Source organism: Astatotilapia calliptera, chromosome 3 (genome assembly GCF_964374335.1).
Source record: "Astatotilapia calliptera chromosome 3, fAstCal68.1, whole genome shotgun sequence".
Classification (NCBI taxonomy): domain Eukaryota; kingdom Metazoa; phylum Chordata; class Actinopteri; order Cichliformes; family Cichlidae; genus Astatotilapia; species Astatotilapia calliptera.
Window position 1 is genome coordinate 63,594,913 of NC_137424.1, and position 21,534 is coordinate 63,616,446.

The window sequence follows — 21,534 nt, forward strand, 5'->3', positions numbered from 1 at the left end:
AGCGAAGTCAGCAATAAGCTTGATGTAAAGTACATATATTAATATGGAAAAATGGAGAAGGACAGACACAGGGTGTGAGCTCAAGCTACGTACAAACATGAGCAACAGAATGATGACTGCAGTTGCATTATCAGCAGTGCATGGCAACAAAAGAGGATATCTAGAAGTTACAAAGCAAAGCTTCAAGAAATTTACAACTTTAAAAAAGCCCAAAGCATACATTTTAAGTCAAGCAGTGACAAAGGCTTTTTCACTGGTCAAAATACGGTTAAAATTCCTTCTGGGGTTTTTCCGTGTTAGTTACATCACATTTTTCCTGCTGTTAATCATTTCCATTCTTTGTTGAAGTCCTTAGTCAGTGAATCTTGCTACCCGCCCAAATTTGAAATTCAAAATTTTAATTAAACCAATCACACAGCTCCTGCCTGGAGCAAAGTTTGTGACGTTCTCAGATTAGGACACGTGTAAGCCATTGACCGTTATTACGCTAATATACTGATACCTCAAAGCTTTCTCAGACTTCACAGATCCACACTTTGTCTGCTTTTGTAAGCTGAAGTGACACGAGGAGAAACTGAAGACCTATTTTTTGGATTCTGAAGAAAAAGTTCATCACTAAGTAAGGTAAGTTAATGTTCACTGCAGAAATACACTTTATTCTGGAGTGCATTCTAACAGCTCTTGGGAATTATGTAGAAAATTTGTTTTTTGGTTAGGATTTTATTGTCTTTCAGCTTAATTATTAAACAAATGTGTTTACATGTGTTCACCTTTTAATCCAAATAATTCACAGGAATGAAAGTGTTGATGTTTTTAATGGTGTAAGAGCAGGTTCCAACTACTTTTGTTACACTGGAAAAAGCGAGGGAAATAAAAGCAAGTAAGAAAATATTGGGGTTTTTTTATTTAATGACAAGCTGTTCAGGCTACAAAGAACAAAGTGCTTCCTTCAGCCTTTGTTTCGCTTGCAGCAGGCACTCATCAAGGACATCAGTTTCAAACCGCTATTTAAACAGGCTGTCTTAATATGGCAAGTTTTCCTGTAATCTGAGGTTAAAGATGAGAATATATAGAGTAGTGTAAATTGTGTTAAGTTTACTATCAATTTTCTCAAAAACCGTACAGTATATTTGGCTGTGGATCACAGGGTGCAGAGTGGGGGTCACCCAGAGTCAGAATCCAGTGAAATATCTGCATCACCTCTTAGAGTTTTCCTGTAATCTGAGCTCAAAAATGAGGACATTAAAAGTACAGTAGAGTAAATTCGGTAAATTTTATTGTTAATTTTCTCTGAATCATACAGTAATTTGGGCTGTGGATCACAGGGGGGAAAGTGGAGATAAACCAAAACTGGGAGTGGATTGTGAAGTAATGTAGTGTCAGGACAAACACTGTGTTTCTAAGCCAGTCGGCACCGATACCGTAATATGCGTAAGAGTAGTGCAACAACATTTTAGGTGCGGCTGGCGGTGCGGCTAGCTTGACTGTGACTTCGTAAGTGACGGCTCACTTGACCGCAGTTCAAAAACTGAAACCAGTGACAAGTTATAGGCCACAATCACTTTTTGGTAGCGCTAAAATGCCATGTTCTCAGTCGTTATTCGGAACAAACAAGAAAGAGTCATGGTGATACTGGCACAATAGGTCTTTATTGTTTTAACTACTAATCGACAGTCTTATAACAAATATGAACAACGAGAGTAGACATACTAAACCTGTGGGCATTAATTATTCCATCGTGATGCGTGTAGTCATTCGTGACTGCGCTACACACTGAAAGCAACCTTCTGATAAGCGTCATAATTCGGTTACAAGAAACGTTAAAGCTCCATAAATGCATACCTTTGCCTAATAACAAAGGCATAAATGTGTTTGGGGTTTTTTTTCCCCCACGTTATATCAATCACTTTTTGGCACAACACCGGCCCACCTGCAGCTGATTACCCGACCAGCGGTTGGTAATCTTTCCTCCAGGCTAGAAAGGGGTATTTAACCTGGACTCGCGGCGACAGTCGACGTGGGATTATTACTCCGAACTGGTAAAGTCTGTGCGAGCAGTGTGAGCGTGTTATTCGGCTAGCGTGTGGCTAACGCTGGATTTTCCTTCTTCCTCCAGGAGGGGCGAGCGGAGAAGCGAGTTGGGGGCACACAGACTAAGGGAGTTACGCACAGTTACGCAGAACGCACTGGGAGCAAGGGACGAGCACGATTGGAAAATTGCACTTTGGAGTGAATTGTTGGACTTGTCTGTTTCACTGTAAATAAACGCACTGTCTTTCTGTGAGCAAGAACCGCGCCTGGGTCCCTTTTCCGTGACAGAAACTTAGAGAAACCCACAAGACATCCATGGTTAGTTGTATTTTGACATTTTCCAACTATTTGCTCATAATGTGTGCCAACAGGCATTTTCAGCATTTTCCTATTCTGGATATTTTTAGATATTAATTATTTATTTTTATCAGGATATCAACATCTGAACTCTTTCATCCCTCCCTGACGACTACAGTAAAAAACAGAGGTGTGTGTAGTTTCAATGTGAGTCTTCTGGACAACAAAACTGTTCGAAACACCACCGTTTTTTCCGTCTTAAGAACAAACACTTGACATACTCTGCTTTTATGTTCACGATTGCAGGAGAAAATGCCTCCCAAACGATCAAAGAACATGGGAGATATTAGGGACTTTCTTTCCAAGCCAACGGTAAGTAAAAACTAATAATACTGCAATGTTATTGCTTCCCCATTTCTACTCTATTTATCACCCAAATTAATTTATCTGTGCTTTTCTTTTTTTAACAGAACAGTCCCAGTGGCAGCAGCAGCAAAGCAAGCATGCAGTCAGAAGGACCTAAACCCCCTCAGGTGAGGTCTTATGTCAGTGTGAAAATAGCTGATTGAACAATAAACAAGCTCGTAGGTTCTTGACATGTTTAATATTTTATGTAATCATGAAATATGAACCTTTACATTTCTGACACTGTCAATGAAAACTGAATCTGTGTGAGCTTTATAGGGAGTTGAAGTATGATTGATGAGATATGCACATACCAGTGATTTGGTCTGAGGGCCACTTCATGCTTCACATCTCTGCAAGGGTCTGCTTCATATTATCCAACACTGTGTGCAACCCACAAATTGTGACAAAGGAAGGTCTTACAAGGAGATTCACCATTTTTCACACTTTTGTAATCAGAATACAAAATTTTTATACCAAATATTAAAAAAACATGACATAAAAGTATTTTTAAATAATCTACATTACAAACTAAAAAAAACAAAGCAAGACAAAATACATTATTAGGTTAACCTTAAAAAACAGGACTTCAGCCAATATTATTACAAACACTAGAGTTCCACAGGGTTGTGTCCTCAGTCCCATCCTCTACACCCTGTACACCCATGACTGTGTCACCTCCAACAAAGATAACATCGTTTTGAAGTTCACGCCCGACACTGCAGTGATTGGCCGCATCACTGGAGGGGGCAAAGCAGCTTACAGGAGAGAGGTGGCCGGTCTGGTGTCATGGTGTGAGGACAACAACCTCACCCTCTACACTGACAAGACAAAGGAGATGATAGTGGACATGAGGAAGAAGAGGAGGCCTCACCAACCACTGTCTATCCGGGGACTTGAAGTGGAGAGGGTGAACAGCTTTAGGTACCTGGGCGTCTACATCTCTGAGGACCTGACCTGGACACTGAACACCACACAGCTGGTCAAGAAGGCTCAGCAGCGGCTGTATTTCCTGAGGAGGCTGAGGGAATTTGGTATGTCGGCCAAGATCCTCAGCAGGTTCTACAGCTGCACTGTGGAGACCACACTGACCAGCTGCATCACTGCATGGTATGGCAGCACTACTGCTATGGACCGCAAACGCCTGCAGAGAGTGATAACAACCGCGGAGAAGATCATCAGGAGTCCGCTGCTCTCTCTGCAGAGCATCTACAATCACAGAGTCCAGAGAAGAGCTGCCTCCATCCTCAAAGACCCCACATGCCCCAACACGGACTGTTCACACTTCTGCCCTCAGGACAAAGGTTTAGAAGTGTGAAATCCAGAACATCCAGACTCAACAACTCCTTCTTCCCCACTGTCATTGAACAGCTGACCTATTTTTGAACAGTAAAAATAATTTTTTGCACATCAGGTCATCCTGCATATTAAGCCAGCATATTACAGCCACAGGTCTTTTGCACCTCTGTTTCACACTTCAATATTTTGTCTCCTTTTCTGTCTTCATTTATTTATTTGCACTATTTGTATTTTTTCTGTTCTATTTCTATTGTATATATTAACCGGCATCTGAGGGTGGACAGCAAAGAAAGAATTTCATTGCATAGAGAAATGCTTTTTTTTTCTTTGGACACATGACAATAAACACTTTGAATCTTGAATAATTTGATATGTATTTATATATTTTAATATCTGTTATTTCTGCAGGGATTTACGCCAACTCGACCAAAGGAGGAAAATGACAGTGATTTCACTGTAAGTGTACCGTGTTACATTACATGACCAAAATACTGCTCTGCTTCTTTAGTACCACTGTGTTTCTAACCATCTCGCTCTAATTTCCTCTAGGTTCAACATTCCCATGAATTTACGGTGAAATTCAGTCAAGCTAGTTATGAATATACTGTTCAGTGTAATCAGCTTTGCACAGTGCTGGAAGCCATAAAATCAAATGAGAAATGCAATGAGAAGATTAAGTGTGCAGATGAGAACATTATCATTCAGCTAGGTAAAGAGGATAAGAAGTCAATTGTTGCAACACATTTCCCCTGTTCTTGCATTGATGATGGTGAGTGTCTGATCATATCATGTAGAGCAGAAAAAGTTGAAGGTAAAGTCCAACATTCCAAAATAGTGCATCCAAAAGGGCACTATTCTGTCTTCTATATAGACACAGTTGGTGGGCTACACACTAAAACAAAGGAACTTTTTAAAAATAATGATGTAAAACAGTTCAAGAACCTCTGTGTTTATGGAGAAAAGGGAATAACTGTGGCTGAGGCTCTGAAGAGAGATGGTCGCTTCATTGATGACCTTGGTAACTTTGAGCTGTCCAACAATCAGGATCCCAAACGCCTCACTGTATGCACACAAAAGGTAGAAATCCTACACCAGAAACAATTCAAGATACGCCTTCCAAAAGATAAAAAAGAAAACAATGGAAAGTCGCAAGAAAGCCCAACAAATAATTCTCAAAGTAATTGTGAAAGAAGATCAGGGTCAGAGATCGTCTATTTAACACAACAGGAGGGAATCCGTGTAAAAACCGCAGTGAAAGAAACCAGCAGTGATGTTGATAGAAACAAGATTTATGAACTACTGCGTGAGCAGTTTCCAGATCTGAAACGATTGATGGAGAGTAGATTCCCTGGTGATTTGTATCAGGAAGCACTGAATCTCAGGAAGGAAAACTTTGGAAAGATCCAGCAGTCCTTCAGTGAAGTTCACAGAGTCAGGAAGCTGCTAGAACTGGGAAAGTCAGTTTGCAAAGTCATTGTTAAGGATGTTTCTATGGGAACAGGCTTCGTGCTGTTTGATACTTTCATCCTGACTAGCGCACATTTGTTTGATGGTTACGTTGAAGGAAAGGCGCTGCAGCAGGATGTAGAAGTGTTTGCTGTATTTGACTACGAGAAGTCTGAGCCAGAAACAAATGTCTACTTCTTTAGAGCAGAGAATACATTCACTGACTTTGATGCTGATCTAGATTATGCAGTTCTGGAGCTCAACCCTGAAGGCTCAAAACCAAACCAGCAAACAAGAGCACAGAACATAAAGGTACCACCAGGGCTGCTCAGTGAGTTTGGACCACTGCCTGCCAATGGTGAAGCCTGCGTCATTGGACACCCAGCAGGGGGGGTGAAAAAAATGGATCCTACATGTATCATTGAGACAGATAAGAGAGGGCAGGCTATTGATGAACATTTGTATCAATACAAAAACCTGCTCATCATCAAAACAATCAGTGATTGGCTCAAAGAGCATGGCATTAATGACATATTGATAGGTGGATGTAAAGCAGGAAAGGTAGCGACCTACCACACTTTCATGTATCACGGTGCCTCTGGTTCTCCAGTGTTTGATGGACTTGGCAGAGTTTTTGGTTTGCACACTGCAGGTTATGTCTGTGATTCAGTCAACAGTGATGAGAGCGTCATTGAATATGCCATTCCTCTTCTTACTATATTTGAAAACTTTGTGGAAAATCTGAAGGAAAGTGAAAATGAGGAGCTGCTGAAGAAAGTTGAAAAGGCAGCAAAAAGAAACCCACACCTGAAAGAGATACTCAATGCTGAGGAGCCAATGGAAGTCAGTTAGATATACGGGTTAGTCTCTCCTTGAGCAAGTGACAAACTATTTCTGATTTCAGAGATTCCTATTTTTCTAATGCATTATTCTTTAAAGAATTGAACAATAAGATGTAACCTCTGGGGACCTGTGGTACATGACACAGGAAGATTTGGAGCTTAGTGAAGTTACTGTAGCCCTGTACCGAGATAGATTACAGCTTATACTTAAAGCTTATACTGCGGACATAACCTCATGCAGAGTAAAATAATTTATGAAATGAGAAAATTTCTGACTTTGCGACTGAAAAACACAGACACTTTGTATTTACCTTTTAAGGCACGTTATGTTAGGTGGAAATGAATGATATAGATGTGATGTTTTAAAAACAAGCCTGTAGCTGGCATTAGTTTAATGTTTAGATTTTAGTAGAAGTTTCTACTTAGTGGGTGTAAAGCCTTCTGTTCAGATGTATTTTTATTATGTTTGTTTTTTTGTTTTAAAACTACTGGTGGAATGAAAACTATCATTTGAAAATTTTGCTTTTTTACACCCTGTGTTTTACCTTTGCTGTGTATGTTTAGTACAATGTAATACAAGCCATATGCTGTTAACCTGTTTGTGACATAGTTAGTGCTTTCATTATGAACTTTAACTTTTCTTTGTTTTTAACTTTCCTTCCGGTTGAAAAACGAATTTCTTTTTTTAAAGTCAAGATTCTTTACACTCTGTTTTTGTAAACCCACAAAGGAAAAGACTTTCTGTCAGACACATTTTGTGAGGTTTGGTGTACATGTCTTTGTGGCAGAAATTCCCAAAGAAACTGACTGGGTAACACCAATCTTTTTTCCTGTTATTATTAAAGTTATGAGTCAAATAAAAAGCAAAATGCTAAAATCACCGCCATCTTCGAGTGGTTTAATTGCTTTCTCTTTTTAAACTGCATACATCTAGAGTGGAAATATATTTTTGTTTATTGCAACGTGACATTAAAGTGCAAATTGCTGCAGTCTGGACCCACATAACCAGCATAAAACAGATGAAAATAAAATCAGATAAACCTTTTATTAGTCCCACACTTGGCAAATTTTTAGAGATTAAAAAAAGAAATAAAAGGAAAGGAAAGAAACCTGACTACAAAGAAAGACAAAATGATCAAATAAGAGGCTGTAGTTTAAGTAATACAACACCAGCCCCCCCATGTGTCCGTTTCACCACACTACAAACCAGAACAACAAAACATAACCTTACTGTTTTATGACACAAAATAATAAATATATAGATCACAGGTTTAGTGTGATTCGGTGTTTTCATGTAAATACATCCATTTAGAGGTGACAGAAATAAAAATACTCTATTTAACTTCAGGACTTGGCTGAGAATTCTCACATTTTTAGTTTTTTTTATCTCTTCAATATCACATTGATCCAGTGATGCTCGTCTTTGCATCCAGTCTGTGATCAGAAACAGCAAACAGAGGCAAGAAAAAGAGTTTATCACTTCTGTTGTGCTTGTTTGTTGTATCTGAACATTTCTGTATACAGGACTGTTTTGGAAAAACACTTAAATAAAATTGAGGTGGATGAGGGAGAAAACGTATTATCTGACTGACTGTAGGCATTATCTCTTTCTAGTTCATAGATCATGACTAACTGAAGACAGACTTTGTTTATCTGAACCTTTATCTCAGACTTCTAAGAAGCAGGATTTGGTATTTGGAGAGGTTTAACCTGTTTTTAAAGGTGCTTCACTTCCTACTGACGTTTATCACCATAGTACCTCAACCTGGAGACCTAAACTTGTTATGTAACCGGTGTGTTGCTGTGTTGTGTCTGACAAAGAAAGGTAAAAGAAAGACCTCCAAGTCATTAACTTGCCCACTCCAGCTCGTCTCCCACAGGGGAATTGTAGAAAAGGGCGATGTATTTATTTTTACATTAAACATAAAGTAAAAACTTACACGGAACATATTTGACATAAGATTAAAGAACACCAACACGAAATCCGACATACCTGACAATGAAAGGTAAAAGAAACAAAGAACTCCAAGTCATTAACTTGTTACGCCAGCTGCTACAACCAAACACAAACAGTAGCGAAGAGGATTAGCTCAACCCACCACAACTTCCAAGCTAGCAAGAATTATCTATTCATGCTAGCAATAACTGTGCCTATAACACATATGTGGCACACACGTACTACACATTTACAGCATCTACCAAAGACAGGCACAATGATAACAATATCTGAACTAAAAGCACAATCAAAAACATCAGGGTGGCTAAATAGAATAGAATAGAATTCAACTTTATTGTCATTGCACATGCACAGGTACAGGGCAACGAAATGCAGTTTGCATCCATCCAGAAGTGCTTTAGTGATATAGATATATTACAATATATATTAGCAATAGTATAGATATGTAAGTATATCACAGAAATGGGTCTATTATGGTATGTTATAATGTACACGGTATGAAGCAGGTTGTGAATATTCTATAACTAAGTATGTACAGGCTGTAGTGAGTACAAGCTATGTACAGGCTATGAACAGGATTTAAATATGAAAAACTATACAGAATATGAAATAAATAACTTTACAGAATCTGAGATATACAGCTATACAGAAATGGGAACTATGCAAGTTGTAAACAGTTGTAGGATTAAAGATTATTGAATGTACAGAATGATTATTTACACAGAGCTATACAGTAGTGCAGTTAAGATAAGTGAGGGTGTAGATAGTTTCTACAGAGGCTATATAAAGTGCTAGTGGTTGTGAGTGGTGGTTCACTCCATGTTATTATTGTGTTTGAGGGTACAGTTGTCCATTGTGGGTGTGTGTATGTTCAGTCCATGTGTTAACGTGGGTCAGATGTCAGGAGGCAGAGTTCAGGAGTCTGACAGCTGTGGGGAAGAAGCTGTTCCGGTACCTGGTGGTCTTAGTCCGGAGGCTCCTGTGGCGCCTCCCAGAGGGCAGGAGGGTGAAGAGTCCATGTGATGGGTGACTGGGGTCTTTGATGATTTTCCCAGCCCTTTTCAGACACAGCTTCCTGTAGATGTCTTAAATATACAGTATGTGTGTGTTGTACAGTTTTGGGAAAGAAATGACACCAACCTCTCCCACAGGGGAATTGTTGAAAAGGGGAAAGGGGTACCCCATATTTAAAGGGTTGCACCAAAGAAGAAGAAGAATGAGGAGGGGCTCTAACTGATAATGAACATAACTACAGGCTTGATGGTCCCAAAAGTCAGGGATAAAAGGAACAGTTTGGGGTCTAGAACACATTTTGTGTAATTATAACAATATGTAATTTATGACCCGGTTACAACTACAACACAATCACTTCTCTTGAAAACAGCATCACCTTTCCTGGGAGATCATCTGGATGTTGCTCTGTGGATAGTAAAAGGCTGTAAAGGGTCCTCCCCCCGCCCTGTCCAACAGTATAGCAATCAGAATTGTTGTGTGAAAACCAAAAAATGCCAAACTGATTTATTTTCACAAAGGACATTCGCTATATAAAAAATCTTCAAGAATAGAATTTAAACAGTTAAAAAAAGACTTAAAGGCCACTGAGAGATCAAGGCTTTCTGATGTCATCCATACGTCTCTTTCCCAACCTGAAATTGTCCATGTCACGTGCCTGGCTACACTCAAAAAAATCTGTTGTTGGATGAACACAATTTAATCATGGCACCCTTTTTGCACACAATTTAACCAAGTACAATAAACCATTTTCGATCATGTCAAACCAACACATTTAGCATTTGGTAGTTTAATGTAATCAGATTACGTTGGATCAACATAGTATACTTATATTGATTTGAAGTGATTTATTTAAGTATGTAGAGTGAAATTTGTTTTAATTCATTCTACACAAGTTAAAAAGTTTAGGAAAACACAATTAAATCTTGTTGTTTCAACAACTACTTTGTTAATCAAGGCAATTACTGCAAGTCTTGCTTAATAAACCAATATGGGGTTGATGATTTCACTCATTTCAATCGAATTATTTCAATTAGATTTGTTTACATTTGTTACACATTTAGAAACCCACTACTTTACAAAAAAAGTCACAATCAGATTATGATAACATTAACTTTATTAACTGGATTTAGTGGACAATATAAAAGCTTACCATTTTTGTACACCTGCAAGCATTATGACACTTCAAAAGGTAAAACATTAGGATACTTATTTACATAGATAATATGTTGGAACCAAAGCTTCCACAACTAAAAACAGATGCAAAATTTGCTCAATATATAAACTGTATTTTAAAAAATTAAACTAAAAGATAAAAATACATCTCCCACTTGGCAAGTTAAAACATGTAACAAAATAGAATTACTATTGTGTGAATTTGGAAAAAAAAAATAGAAATAATTTGGGAGCAATACAACAACAAAAGAATCCATAGGCAAAAAAAAAAAAAAAAATAAGGATTAAAAAAAAATTTAGGAAGTAAAACTAAAATAGAAACAGAAGGCTTAACATCAAATTAAATGACAGATGACAATTTTTTTTTCAAATGTAATTAATTACTTGAAATGAAAATCTATATTTGTTTGGTTTATCTCATTGTAATAATTATTAGTTTGACCAATTTTTATATTTCTGTATTTATTTTTTAATTTTGGTTGCAGTCCTCCACAGCTAGCAATATAGTTTTGCTGTGTCTTAAAACATGCTAGCAAGCAAAATGGACACAATAATACAGTGAACTTAACAGGTGGCAGTGGTCTTAAACTTTACAGGCCCTTGACACATAAACACAACATAGTAACAGTGCAGCTAAAAACAATGAACATTTCTTTGGGAAAACCCCTCAATGCAGTTTCTGTAAAATGTTGACTTTGTTCTACAGAGGAGAGAGAAAAAAAACAAAAACAGAGGGGGGCACTAAAGCACTCCAATGATATCTTCATTCAACACATGACAGCATTATGGTATGTGTGAATTAGTACCTATACTACAAACTCAGAATTAAATGAAAAATAATTAACAGAACAGTACTTCTGATCCATTTTGAGCCATCTATATAAGGACAAACAAAAATCATCTGCAGTGCTGTATAAAAGGTGAATTGCCCAACAGAGAGAATCCAAAAAATTTAAATGAAAGAAAGAAATATAAACAACTCAAATATTAACATTATATATTGGAAATCACCATTGCACCAATGAACCATTCAAGACCCATCAGTCATTTTCAAGTGCTCTCACTCCATAAGCTTGTTTTTCAGAAACTGTGCCTTTGAAGAGAGCTTTTGTCCATCAAGATTTAAAAGTATCTTCTGGAGGACTTCAAAGGTGCATTTAAGTTCTGGTGGGTAGCTCAGGTTCAAACAGTATATGAGTCCAAACAACAGAGCACATGCTTGTGCAATGTTACCCAAATCAGTGAGAGCCTCCACACCCTCAATCAGGACACCAATGTCCTCTGGGTCATCTTCAGGTTCAGCACCCTCCTTCTGGATGACGTACACCCCCATCACAGTTTGCTCCATGCAGCTTTTTGCCTCACTGTCCGTATCCTACGTGACAAAAATATAAGACAACAAAGTAAAATTTAAGAGATTGTTTAAACAACTGTTTCTATGCTGTTCATAAAATCCAAGTAGTCAAAGTAATAAACAGAAAATTACACACCACTAAAGCAGTTGTTAATAATTACTCCAATACATAAATGATAAAATACACCTCTCATGTCAAAAGAGGTGGCATAATTTACCTCTTACCAGCCCCTCCCCCGAAAGGGCCATTGTCCAATTACACATTATAGCAACCGTTACTGTGTCTGACAAACATTAACCTCAAGCAAGATGGAGAAGCGGTGTGCCCACCGATAGTCCGAGAGATTGTGTCTGGAGGAGTTGTGTTCTTTCCATTCACAAAGTCAAAAACAACGTGAATGGATTAAACAGTGTGGATGGCCCCACTCCCAGGTAAATGTACCGAACATTATGAAGCATGTCTGCTTGCACATTTGGGTACCCGTTGGTGCACAGAGGAAACCATTTGTTTGTCGGACGTAGCAAGAGTAACTTAGGGGGACAGGACTTGAGAAAAGGCTAATTCAGCTGCTAAAATAAAACAGGTATAGAAGTGTTAGTACTAAACAGCTCAAAGTTCATAGACATTTCTATTTACAAATACTGATGACCATAGCAATGAAAAAACAACAGGACTTATTTTAATCCAAGTACAGATTCAAAAGCAATGTTGTCTTGATGCATGTTAAAATACATTGTATGTTTGTGTATCAAGTTTAACTACGGTATGCATAAATTTCTTTCCTTCCAATACCAAATTTCAGAAATTCTTTAATGCAGAGCTTAATACTGTTTGGTATTCAAGACATCCTTTCCCCAATACCAGGTGTCTTGTTGCTAATCTCAAAATTTTAATTTTAACGATTTGCATTTGAGGCAACGTCACAATTTGTATGAGAATGTTACAGTCAACATGCTGTCACAATGACTCACCAAGTACTCCTTTAGTAACTTCTCATAGTCTTCGTTTAGGTAGATGCACAAGGACTTCAAGATGCATGCTCGTCTGGTATGGATGTTGTCATGCTGGAGAGGAGGAGATAATATGAGCCAAAACCAGGCTGTTTTTCTTAAAGCTAGGGTAATCAGTTAACTTGCATAATTATTCTTTAGGTTAGAACCTGGCATGTATCATTTGTTAAGCCGAAACAAAATTGACAAACTTCACCTCCAAATAAAAGTTATTTTTGCTGCCTATGACAAAGTCTACTCAATCCTAATACAAACCTTGGAGATGGCAAGCATGAGACCTCTTATTTTCTTTCCAGGTGTCCCTCCTTTGCTCAGAAAGATTTCCATTAAGCGTGGTGCATATTGGTCAAGCTCGGCAAAGAAAGTAGATAGCAGAGGCTTTGTGGTGATTCGCAGAAACTCCTTGTCAATCTGCAATAGAGAACAAATACATTGATTAAAAACTCAACTGTATATTTCACTCACTTCACATCCAAGCTGACTAAAGCTGCCTTTAGAAGACCATGCAGACATCAGTACTGTCATTGATGACGGCTTCTGAGAAGCTTTTGGTCAATTATAAGATCTTAGCTGTGGCTGCAATATGCTGCCATCAGATGCTTTTCACAAAAGATTAAGCCATGACGGGATAAAGAGGGGTCTAGGGGCGGCGCCCGGGCTGTGACGTGCAGGGTTGCGTATACAGCGTCAGACGGAAGAGACCGGTAAACAGGTCTATAAACATTCAAGCAATAACCTATAATCATTTCTAATATGACGCACTAAATTAAAATCACTTTAGGTTTAAAAACTTCAATAAATACAGATATTAAGAAACCCTCAGAGGAATGCGATCCACATGTTTGCGATACTGCTGCGCATATGTTTAACCATCGAGCGTGTTTTCGAAATTTATGCTGCTGCTCAAATTAACCCGTTACTTACGAGCTGGAGAAAATGTGCAATGAGCTGTCTGTGGCGAGGAGCTGCAGTAAGGAAAGCAAGAGGCAGACGGACGCAGCACCTGCTTTAAAACATGACGGAGAATAGTCCCTCTTTTCTTTCGGGACCACTCTAAATAATGGTAGCTTAGATTAAACTCCAGCTGTCTGACAATAAAGTGTGGAGGATTCTCCGTTTTAGCACAACGCCTGTCTGATTGGTCATACAGTCATGCCTCTGTTGCATTCACTGAACCCAGGAAAAGTCATAGCACTCAATTAGACTGATCCCTTCTGGGTAAAAAAACAAATAAAATAAAATAATCACTGGTTGATAAACGTTTGTGGGTAAAGCTGAGAATGTCCTGGTCAGCCGAGGCCAGCACACATTCCATATGTCATCAGAAGACCTCCCTCTGTAGCGCAAAGACTTCATTCAGAAGTTCAGCATTGAAGAAAAATTGCGGTATATCAGAATGAAGCTTGCAGGCACAGAATGCAGCAATATCTTGTTTTGCCAAGGCATAGTGGCACATTTAGAAGACACACCATTGCGGGAATATTACTCTGATATGCCGCTACATTGCGTCTTCTAAAAGAGGCTTAAAAAACAAATGCACAAATGTCTCTTCAATGTAGACCTGTGAAAAAGCAGACCAGAGTACCTGTATAACAGTAGAGGTTTTGGTTTAAGTGTTAACAGAATGCCATCTGAGGCTGTATTTACAACATTTTATGACGAGGAAGGATCCGGATCATTCTTATGTCCTGATACATAAAACCTACTAAATTAAACGGTACTTACTTTTTCACATTACTATTTTCAGTGATACAGGAACCAACAACAGGTAGTACTTTTAGTTTTGGACTACAAAACATAAATTACATGCAACATCCAAATGCATTTTAACCACACTTGCCTCTCTCGCAGTGAACAGAGCTGGCCATCTGCTTTTGAAGTCTGCAACCATCGGCTGACCCTGAAGAACTTCTTGCCTTCTGTATGAGAAAGTCTTCTCCATTTTCACACTCACAACAGAGTCATTATTTCTTTTAGTCAACTCAGAAAGAATTGCAACTCTCTCCTGTTCCAGACTTTCTGATGTCTCTCCTTTTGGATGCTGTGGACAATAGTTAACTTCAGCTCTTTTGGGTTTCTTCACATTGAAGGCTGCCTGACGGTTGTCACCAGACTTGTTTTTGATGGAGTTTATGGTCACCTCTGTACATCCAAGGCCTCTCAGTTTGGTGCGGAGGTTAGCCATTTTATATTTTAGGCTAATCTTCCACCCATAACAGCCATTGAAAGACCCCTGCTCTCTAAGGCAAGGATGCTTTTTCACAAGAGCTTCTGCAACGTCAGTCAGATCATTGTCTGTTGGGTAGGCTTTGAATTTGTATATTTCTTCAGCCAGTCGTTCCAGAATTTGGGATTTCAGTTTAGGTGAAGGGTTCAATAGAGTTCCCCCATTGGCGCAGGCAGTATTGGCCTTCTCGAGTTCAAATTCTGCCTCATAGCTAAATTGAGGTACAGTGAAGACACTTGGCCAAACCCAGTGCCTTGAGGATGGTGAAGAACCTGAAGATGAAATAGGCTCTGTATCATCTGTGTCAGCAGAGGAGATGGATACAGACTCTGTTGCTTGGCTTTGAGAAGTTCTTGCATCTTCCTCCTGTGGGCTTTGCAAAAATATCACCTTAAGGGTGCCTTTGTCCTTTACTTCTGAGACATCTGACATATTCATGAACTCATTTCCAAAGTCCTCATCTTGATATTGAAGTCGAATATCTTGCTGTAATCCAAAACTTGTCTTTACTGTGTGGCACAAATCTTCAATTGAGACCGGTGTCCCTGCAGGAAGAATCAACTTCCTGGCATCATCTTCACCCAGGATTATCCGCAGTCTTAGGGGTGACGTCATTTTGAAGATCTGAAAAATATCAGCAATTCTTTTAGAAAAAGTCACCGTTTGGCATATCAACAAGCAACAATTAGGGACCCTTGTGCACTTCTGTGCAACTTTAAAAATACAATTTTTTGTTGTGAAAACAAAGAAGAAATACATTAAAGGTTAAAACACAATTTCTCTTATCTGTTTAGACTAGAATGTAAAAAGAGCTTTCTGAGGCTACGTCAGCCCAGAGACATAAGCAGTAGAATGAATACTTTAATTCTAACTAAAAACAAAAAAAAAAACCACAGCAAAAGAAGTTATGATGATGCTGCTGCAATACTGTAGAGGATGACAGACGCTGGCAGGTAATTACTTAATATATTGAAAAATTCACTGTACTTTAAAAGCAGATTTTTGGAAACAACAGGAATATCATCATCCGTCCATCCATTATATATTCTGGCTATCCTTAATATCATCATCCTGCAGTAAAGTACAAATGAGAGACGATGCATGCTATGTGTAAACATTATATACTTTCATAATTATATGGACCTGTCTTAAGTCTGGTGACAAGGTGAGGTAAGGGCACAAACCATTTGGTAAAATTTGGGTGGCTCAAACTAAGTTGTAGGGAAGGAATTATTTGCTGGAGACCATCTTGTGTTTATGAAAATCAGTTCACAGTGAAAACAATATGGTGGAATTAGAAATTCTGTAACACTTTAATCAACCAAATCATAACAGGTTTCACTCAGAAAATGTAATTTTCAACAAATCTTTAGTTTTGATTTGTTGTGTTTTGAAATAAAAATCTTAGTTTTCTAATGCATACATAAACAATTCATTTTAAAATAGTTTTATTTTCAACAGCTAACAGACCAAATCAAAAGCATGACAATTTCACAAATGCTATAGGGTAAGAAAAATAATAAAAAATACTTACAAGTATTAATTTTGTTTTCCAAGAAAACTCACAGATCTCTTTAGAGTAACCAGATGCAGTCCTCCAACAGAGTAGGCAGCTAAGGGATAGTCATCAACCAGTTCCTCATGTGCAATGACAGCCACCTCCCTCACATGTGACGTGCTCAGTTCAAAAGCTCTAAAGTGCTCCCTATACCAAGCAGATATCTTTCTCACCAAAAAATGCAACTTCCCTTCCAAAACACAGAGCTGCAAAATTTCAGCAAACTCAGGCAGACCAAATGACTCTCCATGGATAACAATCATTCCTTTGCTGTAGTTCATACCATTGTATGACACATTCTTCGCAATGTGAACATCAGTTTCATCTGGAAGCCTTTGGTTAAAAGCAGCTGCAATGTCACTTTGGAGCACATCAATAGGCACTGATGAAACATTAGTTACCACCAACTGTTTTTTCTCATCAGACATATGCAAATGGTGAGCAATGACAAGCTGGTGTTTCCTGGCAAGTGTGAGAGGTATGTTTTTAAAACAGTTGGTGTGGCGAGCAACCTGTTTAAAAAAACTATGCTTGGCCTCAAACCTCATTGTCCACTTATGAACGAGAGGTCCAAAGAGACGTATCATGACAGGATAGTGCTCTACAAAATGGTGTTTAGGAAGAATACGGCTGTTTGGAAAAAGTTCTTTGTATCTCTGCCGATGCTCTCTGATTTTGAACTCAAGATATGATATTGACTCATCACAGTGGATAGGGGCAACAACAAGTTCCACTATATCCTTGAGATCCAAAAGAACATGCCAGGCCTGTTCATCTTCAGGAACAAGGGGACCAATAATAAAAGGCAACAAGCGAAGCAGAGCCCAATTTTCGTGTGCATTCCCCCCTATATGTTTTTTCCTTGAGTAGGTATGTGGTATGACGTGAGGACGATTTGTCTTATCACCCCATTTGTAGTCAAAACTTTGGATTGAACTGTTAAGTTTTTCTAAGGTGAAATACTTTTTGGAGATCAAAACAGCCAAGCATTCCGCTAGTTCTACAGGTATAATGCCCTCAAAAAAATCATGTACTATATCCGGGGGAAAGCCTGAAATAACATCAAAATGAGAGAGACTTTTAGTCAAAACACAGTCACGTTTAACCCCACAACACAAGCTTGAGGTTTCCAATGCAGATTTTAAGTGAGCCAAATGGAGTTCACGTGTTCTACACTCAAAAACGTCTGCAGTCAAAAACTGAATTTCAGTTTTCTTTGCGACACAGAATCTACATATGTGTTCCCCAGAAAAACTTTCAACAAAACCTGCAAGCCCGTGAGCAGCTAGGTTATCAGCTATTACACAATTTACAGTGCCTTTAACGAACTCATTTAACTGAGCAATAAACACACCGTGTTGTTCCAAGATCACAAGATCTTTTAACAGGGGTTCCAACACCTTTTCAAACCCAAATGTCTTTAAATCGTCACTTTTACAAAGAACAGCTAGGTAAATGGAGGAGAGTGCTGAATGAGAGCCTGGAGGCAAATTATCCAAGACCCAATAAATACCACAAAGCTTGTGTTTTTTGCGTGAGGTTCCAAGAGGATTGCAAACCTCAAAATCATCAATGTAAAGTGTAATGGAGATTCTCAACACGTCAACAGCTAAAAAACTATTGGTTCTAAAGTGCTTGCCATCTCGGAAAGACCTGTAAACACTCAGACCATTAGCCAAATCCTCACTTTTTTCTTGTCCTATATGTTGCTCAATCACTCTATCAAGTATGTGATTATGACTCAATAATTCTTGCAATAACTTTAATAAAGGAATGTACTGAAATGACTTTCGTTGATCAACAGATAAAATGTACTCAACAGGCTCTACGACCCTAAAGTTATGCTTATAGTATTGTTTTCTTTTAAATGAAGTTCCAAGAGGACCACACTTAGCTAAAATTTTTGATACAGGGTTAGAAATGCACACTGTATTGGCAAGCTCCTCAACAACAGCCTGACCAATATGAAGGTTATGGCTCTTGAATACCTCTTCAACAGTTCGTTTTGTGATTGAAGTACAAGCAGAACTTAAAAAAAAACTCAACTCCTCCACCAAGCCATCTACTGCTGTAGCTGGAATTTGAAATATATGTTCCAATTTTAACAATATCCCAGCTATTTTCTGTTCAACAAGATCTGTCAAATTTTCAGTGGAATGATTACTTCCTGACACAAACTCAGTTCCAACTTCAGGATCTAAAAAATCAGAGCAACTAGCACCTACACCTTCAGGGTCATCAGAATGTTGTGCTGGGTCAAAACACACCACTAAACCTACCTTGAAATCTTTAAGTGAATCTGAATGATGCTTCCTCTTTTTGTGTGAATAAAATGTACCAAAGATATTTGTCTTGAAAGAGCAGCCTGAAAATACACAAGTTACTGTCTCACTATTTCGTAAATGTGATCCAATATGTCTAAAATAATCTCTCTCTGTGGTAAGGTCACCGCAGTCACATAACTCACACCTAAAAGTGACTGAACTAACAGCTGTCTGTTTAAAATGAGAAGAATGACATCTGTAAACATGTGTTTTTAGTCCACACCAAGTCTTAAATGTGCATGGACAATTTACATATATACAAAGATAACGCTGGCTGGGTCCATAATGGTGATGTAATCTACAGTGTTTCAATAATTTGTACCTACTACTCTCCCTGATGGAACAACGCTTGCACTGCCACATACAAGTCACTGAAAGAAAAAAAGAGAAGCAGTTTTAAGGATGGTTTTATTGTCACCTTTTTTTTCACTGGGGCGATTGTGGCTGTGGGGCGATTGTGGCTCAAGAGTTGGGAGTTCGCCTTGTAACCGGAAGGTTGCCGGTTCGAGCCCCGGCTCGGACAGTCTCGGTCATTGTGTACAGGCCATTTACCATTTACATTTACTTTGATTAAATCATAAAAGTATCATAAAAAATGTATGATGGTAAAAACTTACCATGTATTAAAGAGGAGGCACAAACAATCAGAAAAAGGGGGCAGCTTTCTTTGTGGTGTTACTATGGTAAAGAAAACATACAATTATTTTATAAAAATTCCACAGTGGATTTTTTTTTTTAACTTTGTTGGAAATGTATAAAAAAAATACAAATACATATAAATACCTCTTGCAATATAAAATTCACAGATAAATATCCAATCTGTTGCCAAATGTAATAGCAGTGTTTCACACTATGCAATAAAGATGCTGGTAGTTGCGGTAAAGGTTCGACAGGCAATTTTCATAACTATCCGCCATTGCCTTTTCCTTTGACCTCGTGTTCATGCTCTTTTTCCCATGCACTAGTATTCAAGTCAATTCGAAGGATGCAGCCCCTGAATTTGGACACAGCTAATATTTAGCAACTCCCGCTAGTTTAACTTGCATTACCGCGAGAGGCCGAATGCTTAAAAAAAGGAGAGAGAAAGAAAGAAGAAATGCAAATAATAAAAAAAAGTGAAGAAAGACCATGTCTTCTAAACCGTCATTTAAAACCAAAGTGAATGCTAACAGAGCTAGGTAAAAGTTCAATGAGACAACCGTTGAACTTTTACCTAGCTTTAGCTAACTTCGTTTACTTTGAAAGTGAATTACAAACGTGTTAAATATTGAACTAAACATATCAATAACCGCTAAAAACACTATAAAACTGCAAAAACGGGTAACAAAAAAAAAGCAATTAAGTGGAAATGCTAATAATAATATAAATATAGCCGGAGCGGATTAGAAATCAGGTATTAGACAGTACCGATTGGCACCGTCTAATACCCGATTTTCACAGTATTTGCTCCACTCCCGCTGTCTAATGACAACTTACACATTTGGAATTAAAAACATTGTTAAACAATTAACGGACGGAACAACTTCGTTTGACTAAGATATTTTCAGTTATTTATCACTTACCTGTATTGTGGAAGATTCCGCAGAGAGAAACGGCAGTTCACTGAACAGATATAACTTTGTCCGCGTTCCCGCCTCTTCACGTCTGGGAAGTTTGAGCATGCGCACTAGGCATCGGTTTTAGAGTTGTTGATTTAAAATAATTACATTTAATTGAACTGAAGAATGCAAATCTAGTTCATTAAACTTTTTGTTATTTTATGTTAAACCAACAACTGATAATGATTTAAAAACCTAAACTCAATATGTTCATGTTAAATAGACAAATGTCTATTGAATTAATCAAACAACTGCCTTAGTTGACTTTTTTGAGTGTATTAGGGTCTGAACTCTACATTAAATATCTAAGAAACAAATGAATTCAGTGGACTACCCAGCTTTATTTATAATCAGATTTATCCATGCATTAATAACAGAGTAATGATGAGCCAGTTAACTTGTGAATACACACTAAAACGTGCGACTCTGTCCGTGTTTCTGATTGATCGTGTCTTACCAGTGCTGATTGTTTGATGTGTACACGCTCATGGCTAGATTGAGAAACCCTGTTTTGATTCATGAAGTGTCATGTAATCACTTAGCTAACCTAACCTCCCTGCTGATGTTAGGCTAAACGAAGCCAGATAACCTGAGCAAGTTGAATTTGCGTCATAATAAAGTTTCTGACTTCACATTTTGAAAGAACACAATCATGTATGCTTTGCATTTTCTGTAATTATTAATTATTATTAATTATTATTATTGCTTGCCTAGCGCTGCCCAGTCACGTGACCGTACATTAAAACACAAGAAGGGAGGGGGAGGAGCAAACTGTGCCTGCTCCCTGCTGTGACACATCAAAGCAGCGGCACTTACACAGACAGCCAGGTTGCCTCTGATGAAACCGCAGCAGTGCATACAGGCGAGAAACAGAAACGAAAGTATTGATTTCATTACACTGGTACTGATTAATATCAATACAAACTTTAAATATCAATTGATATTGTTGATATTTGGATTGTTCTGCCCACCATTGCAATCCACAGAAATTAACGTCA

At 38.2% G+C, this 21,534-nt stretch overlaps 2 protein-coding genes across 4 annotated transcripts; one reads left to right on the forward strand and one right to left on the reverse strand.

Moving 5' to 3' along the window:
* Positions 1–109: 109 nt before the first annotated feature.
* Positions 110–7,200, forward strand: LOC113019425 (serine protease FAM111A-like). 2 transcript variants are annotated; one of them, XM_080293674.1, is made up of 7 exons: positions 110–624; positions 2,117–2,349; positions 2,463–2,535; positions 2,635–2,700; positions 2,799–2,861; positions 4,441–4,488; positions 4,582–7,200. In XM_080293674.1, the coding sequence occupies exons 4-7, from the start codon at positions 2,641–2,643 to the stop codon at positions 6,328–6,330; spliced, it is 1,920 nt and encodes a 639-aa protein (XP_080149800.1). In that variant the 5' UTR covers positions 110–624; positions 2,117–2,349; positions 2,463–2,535; positions 2,635–2,640; the 3' UTR covers positions 6,331–7,200. The 2 variants fall into 2 exon arrangements, with proteins under 2 accessions (XP_080149800.1, XP_080149793.1); XM_080293667.1 differs by having other exon boundaries at positions 2,463–2,518.
* A 3,182-nt stretch (positions 7,201–10,382) lies between these two features.
* LOC113011612 (uncharacterized) lies at positions 10,383–20,808 on the reverse strand. Of its 2 annotated transcripts, XM_026151154.2 has the most exons (5): positions 16,591–20,808; positions 14,670–15,680; positions 13,085–13,240; positions 12,791–12,883; positions 10,383–11,839 (listed from the first exon to the last, which is right to left on the reverse strand). In XM_026151154.2, exons 2-5 carry the CDS (start codon positions 15,669–15,671, stop codon positions 11,525–11,527), a joined length of 1,566 nt encoding a protein of 521 aa, XP_026006939.2. In that variant the 5' UTR covers positions 15,672–15,680; positions 16,591–20,808; the 3' UTR covers positions 10,383–11,524. The 2 variants fall into 2 exon arrangements, with proteins under 2 accessions (XP_026006939.2, XP_080149816.1); XM_080293690.1 differs by having other exon boundaries at positions 14,670–20,808.
* Positions 20,809–21,534: the final 726 nt, after the last annotated feature.

Excerpts from the sequence above, each read along its gene's own strand:
- LOC113019425 (XM_080293674.1), top strand. The coding sequence starts at position 2,641 with ATGCCTCCCAAACGATCAAAGAACATGGGAGATATTAGGGACTTTCTT. Across the intron at positions 2,862-4,440 it reads AAGGACCTAAACCCCCTCAG|GGATTTACGCCAACTCGACC; the intron begins GTGAGGTCTTAT and ends TTATTTCTGCAG. Across the intron at positions 4,489-4,581 it reads AAAATGACAGTGATTTCACT|GTTCAACATTCCCATGAATT; the intron begins GTAAGTGTACCG and ends AATTTCCTCTAG.
- LOC113011612 (XM_080293690.1), bottom strand. The coding sequence starts at position 15,815 with ATGTATTTCTTCTTTGTTTTCACAACAAAAAATTGTATTTTTAAAGTT. Across the intron at positions 13,241-14,669 it reads CTCTGTTCACTGCGAGAGAG|ATTGACAAGGAGTTTCTGCG; the intron begins GCAAGTGTGGTT and ends TCTCTATTGCAG. Across the intron at positions 11,840-12,790 it reads AGTTACTAAAGGAGTACTTG|GATACGGACAGTGAGGCAAA; the intron begins GTGAGTCATTGT and ends TTTGTCACGTAG.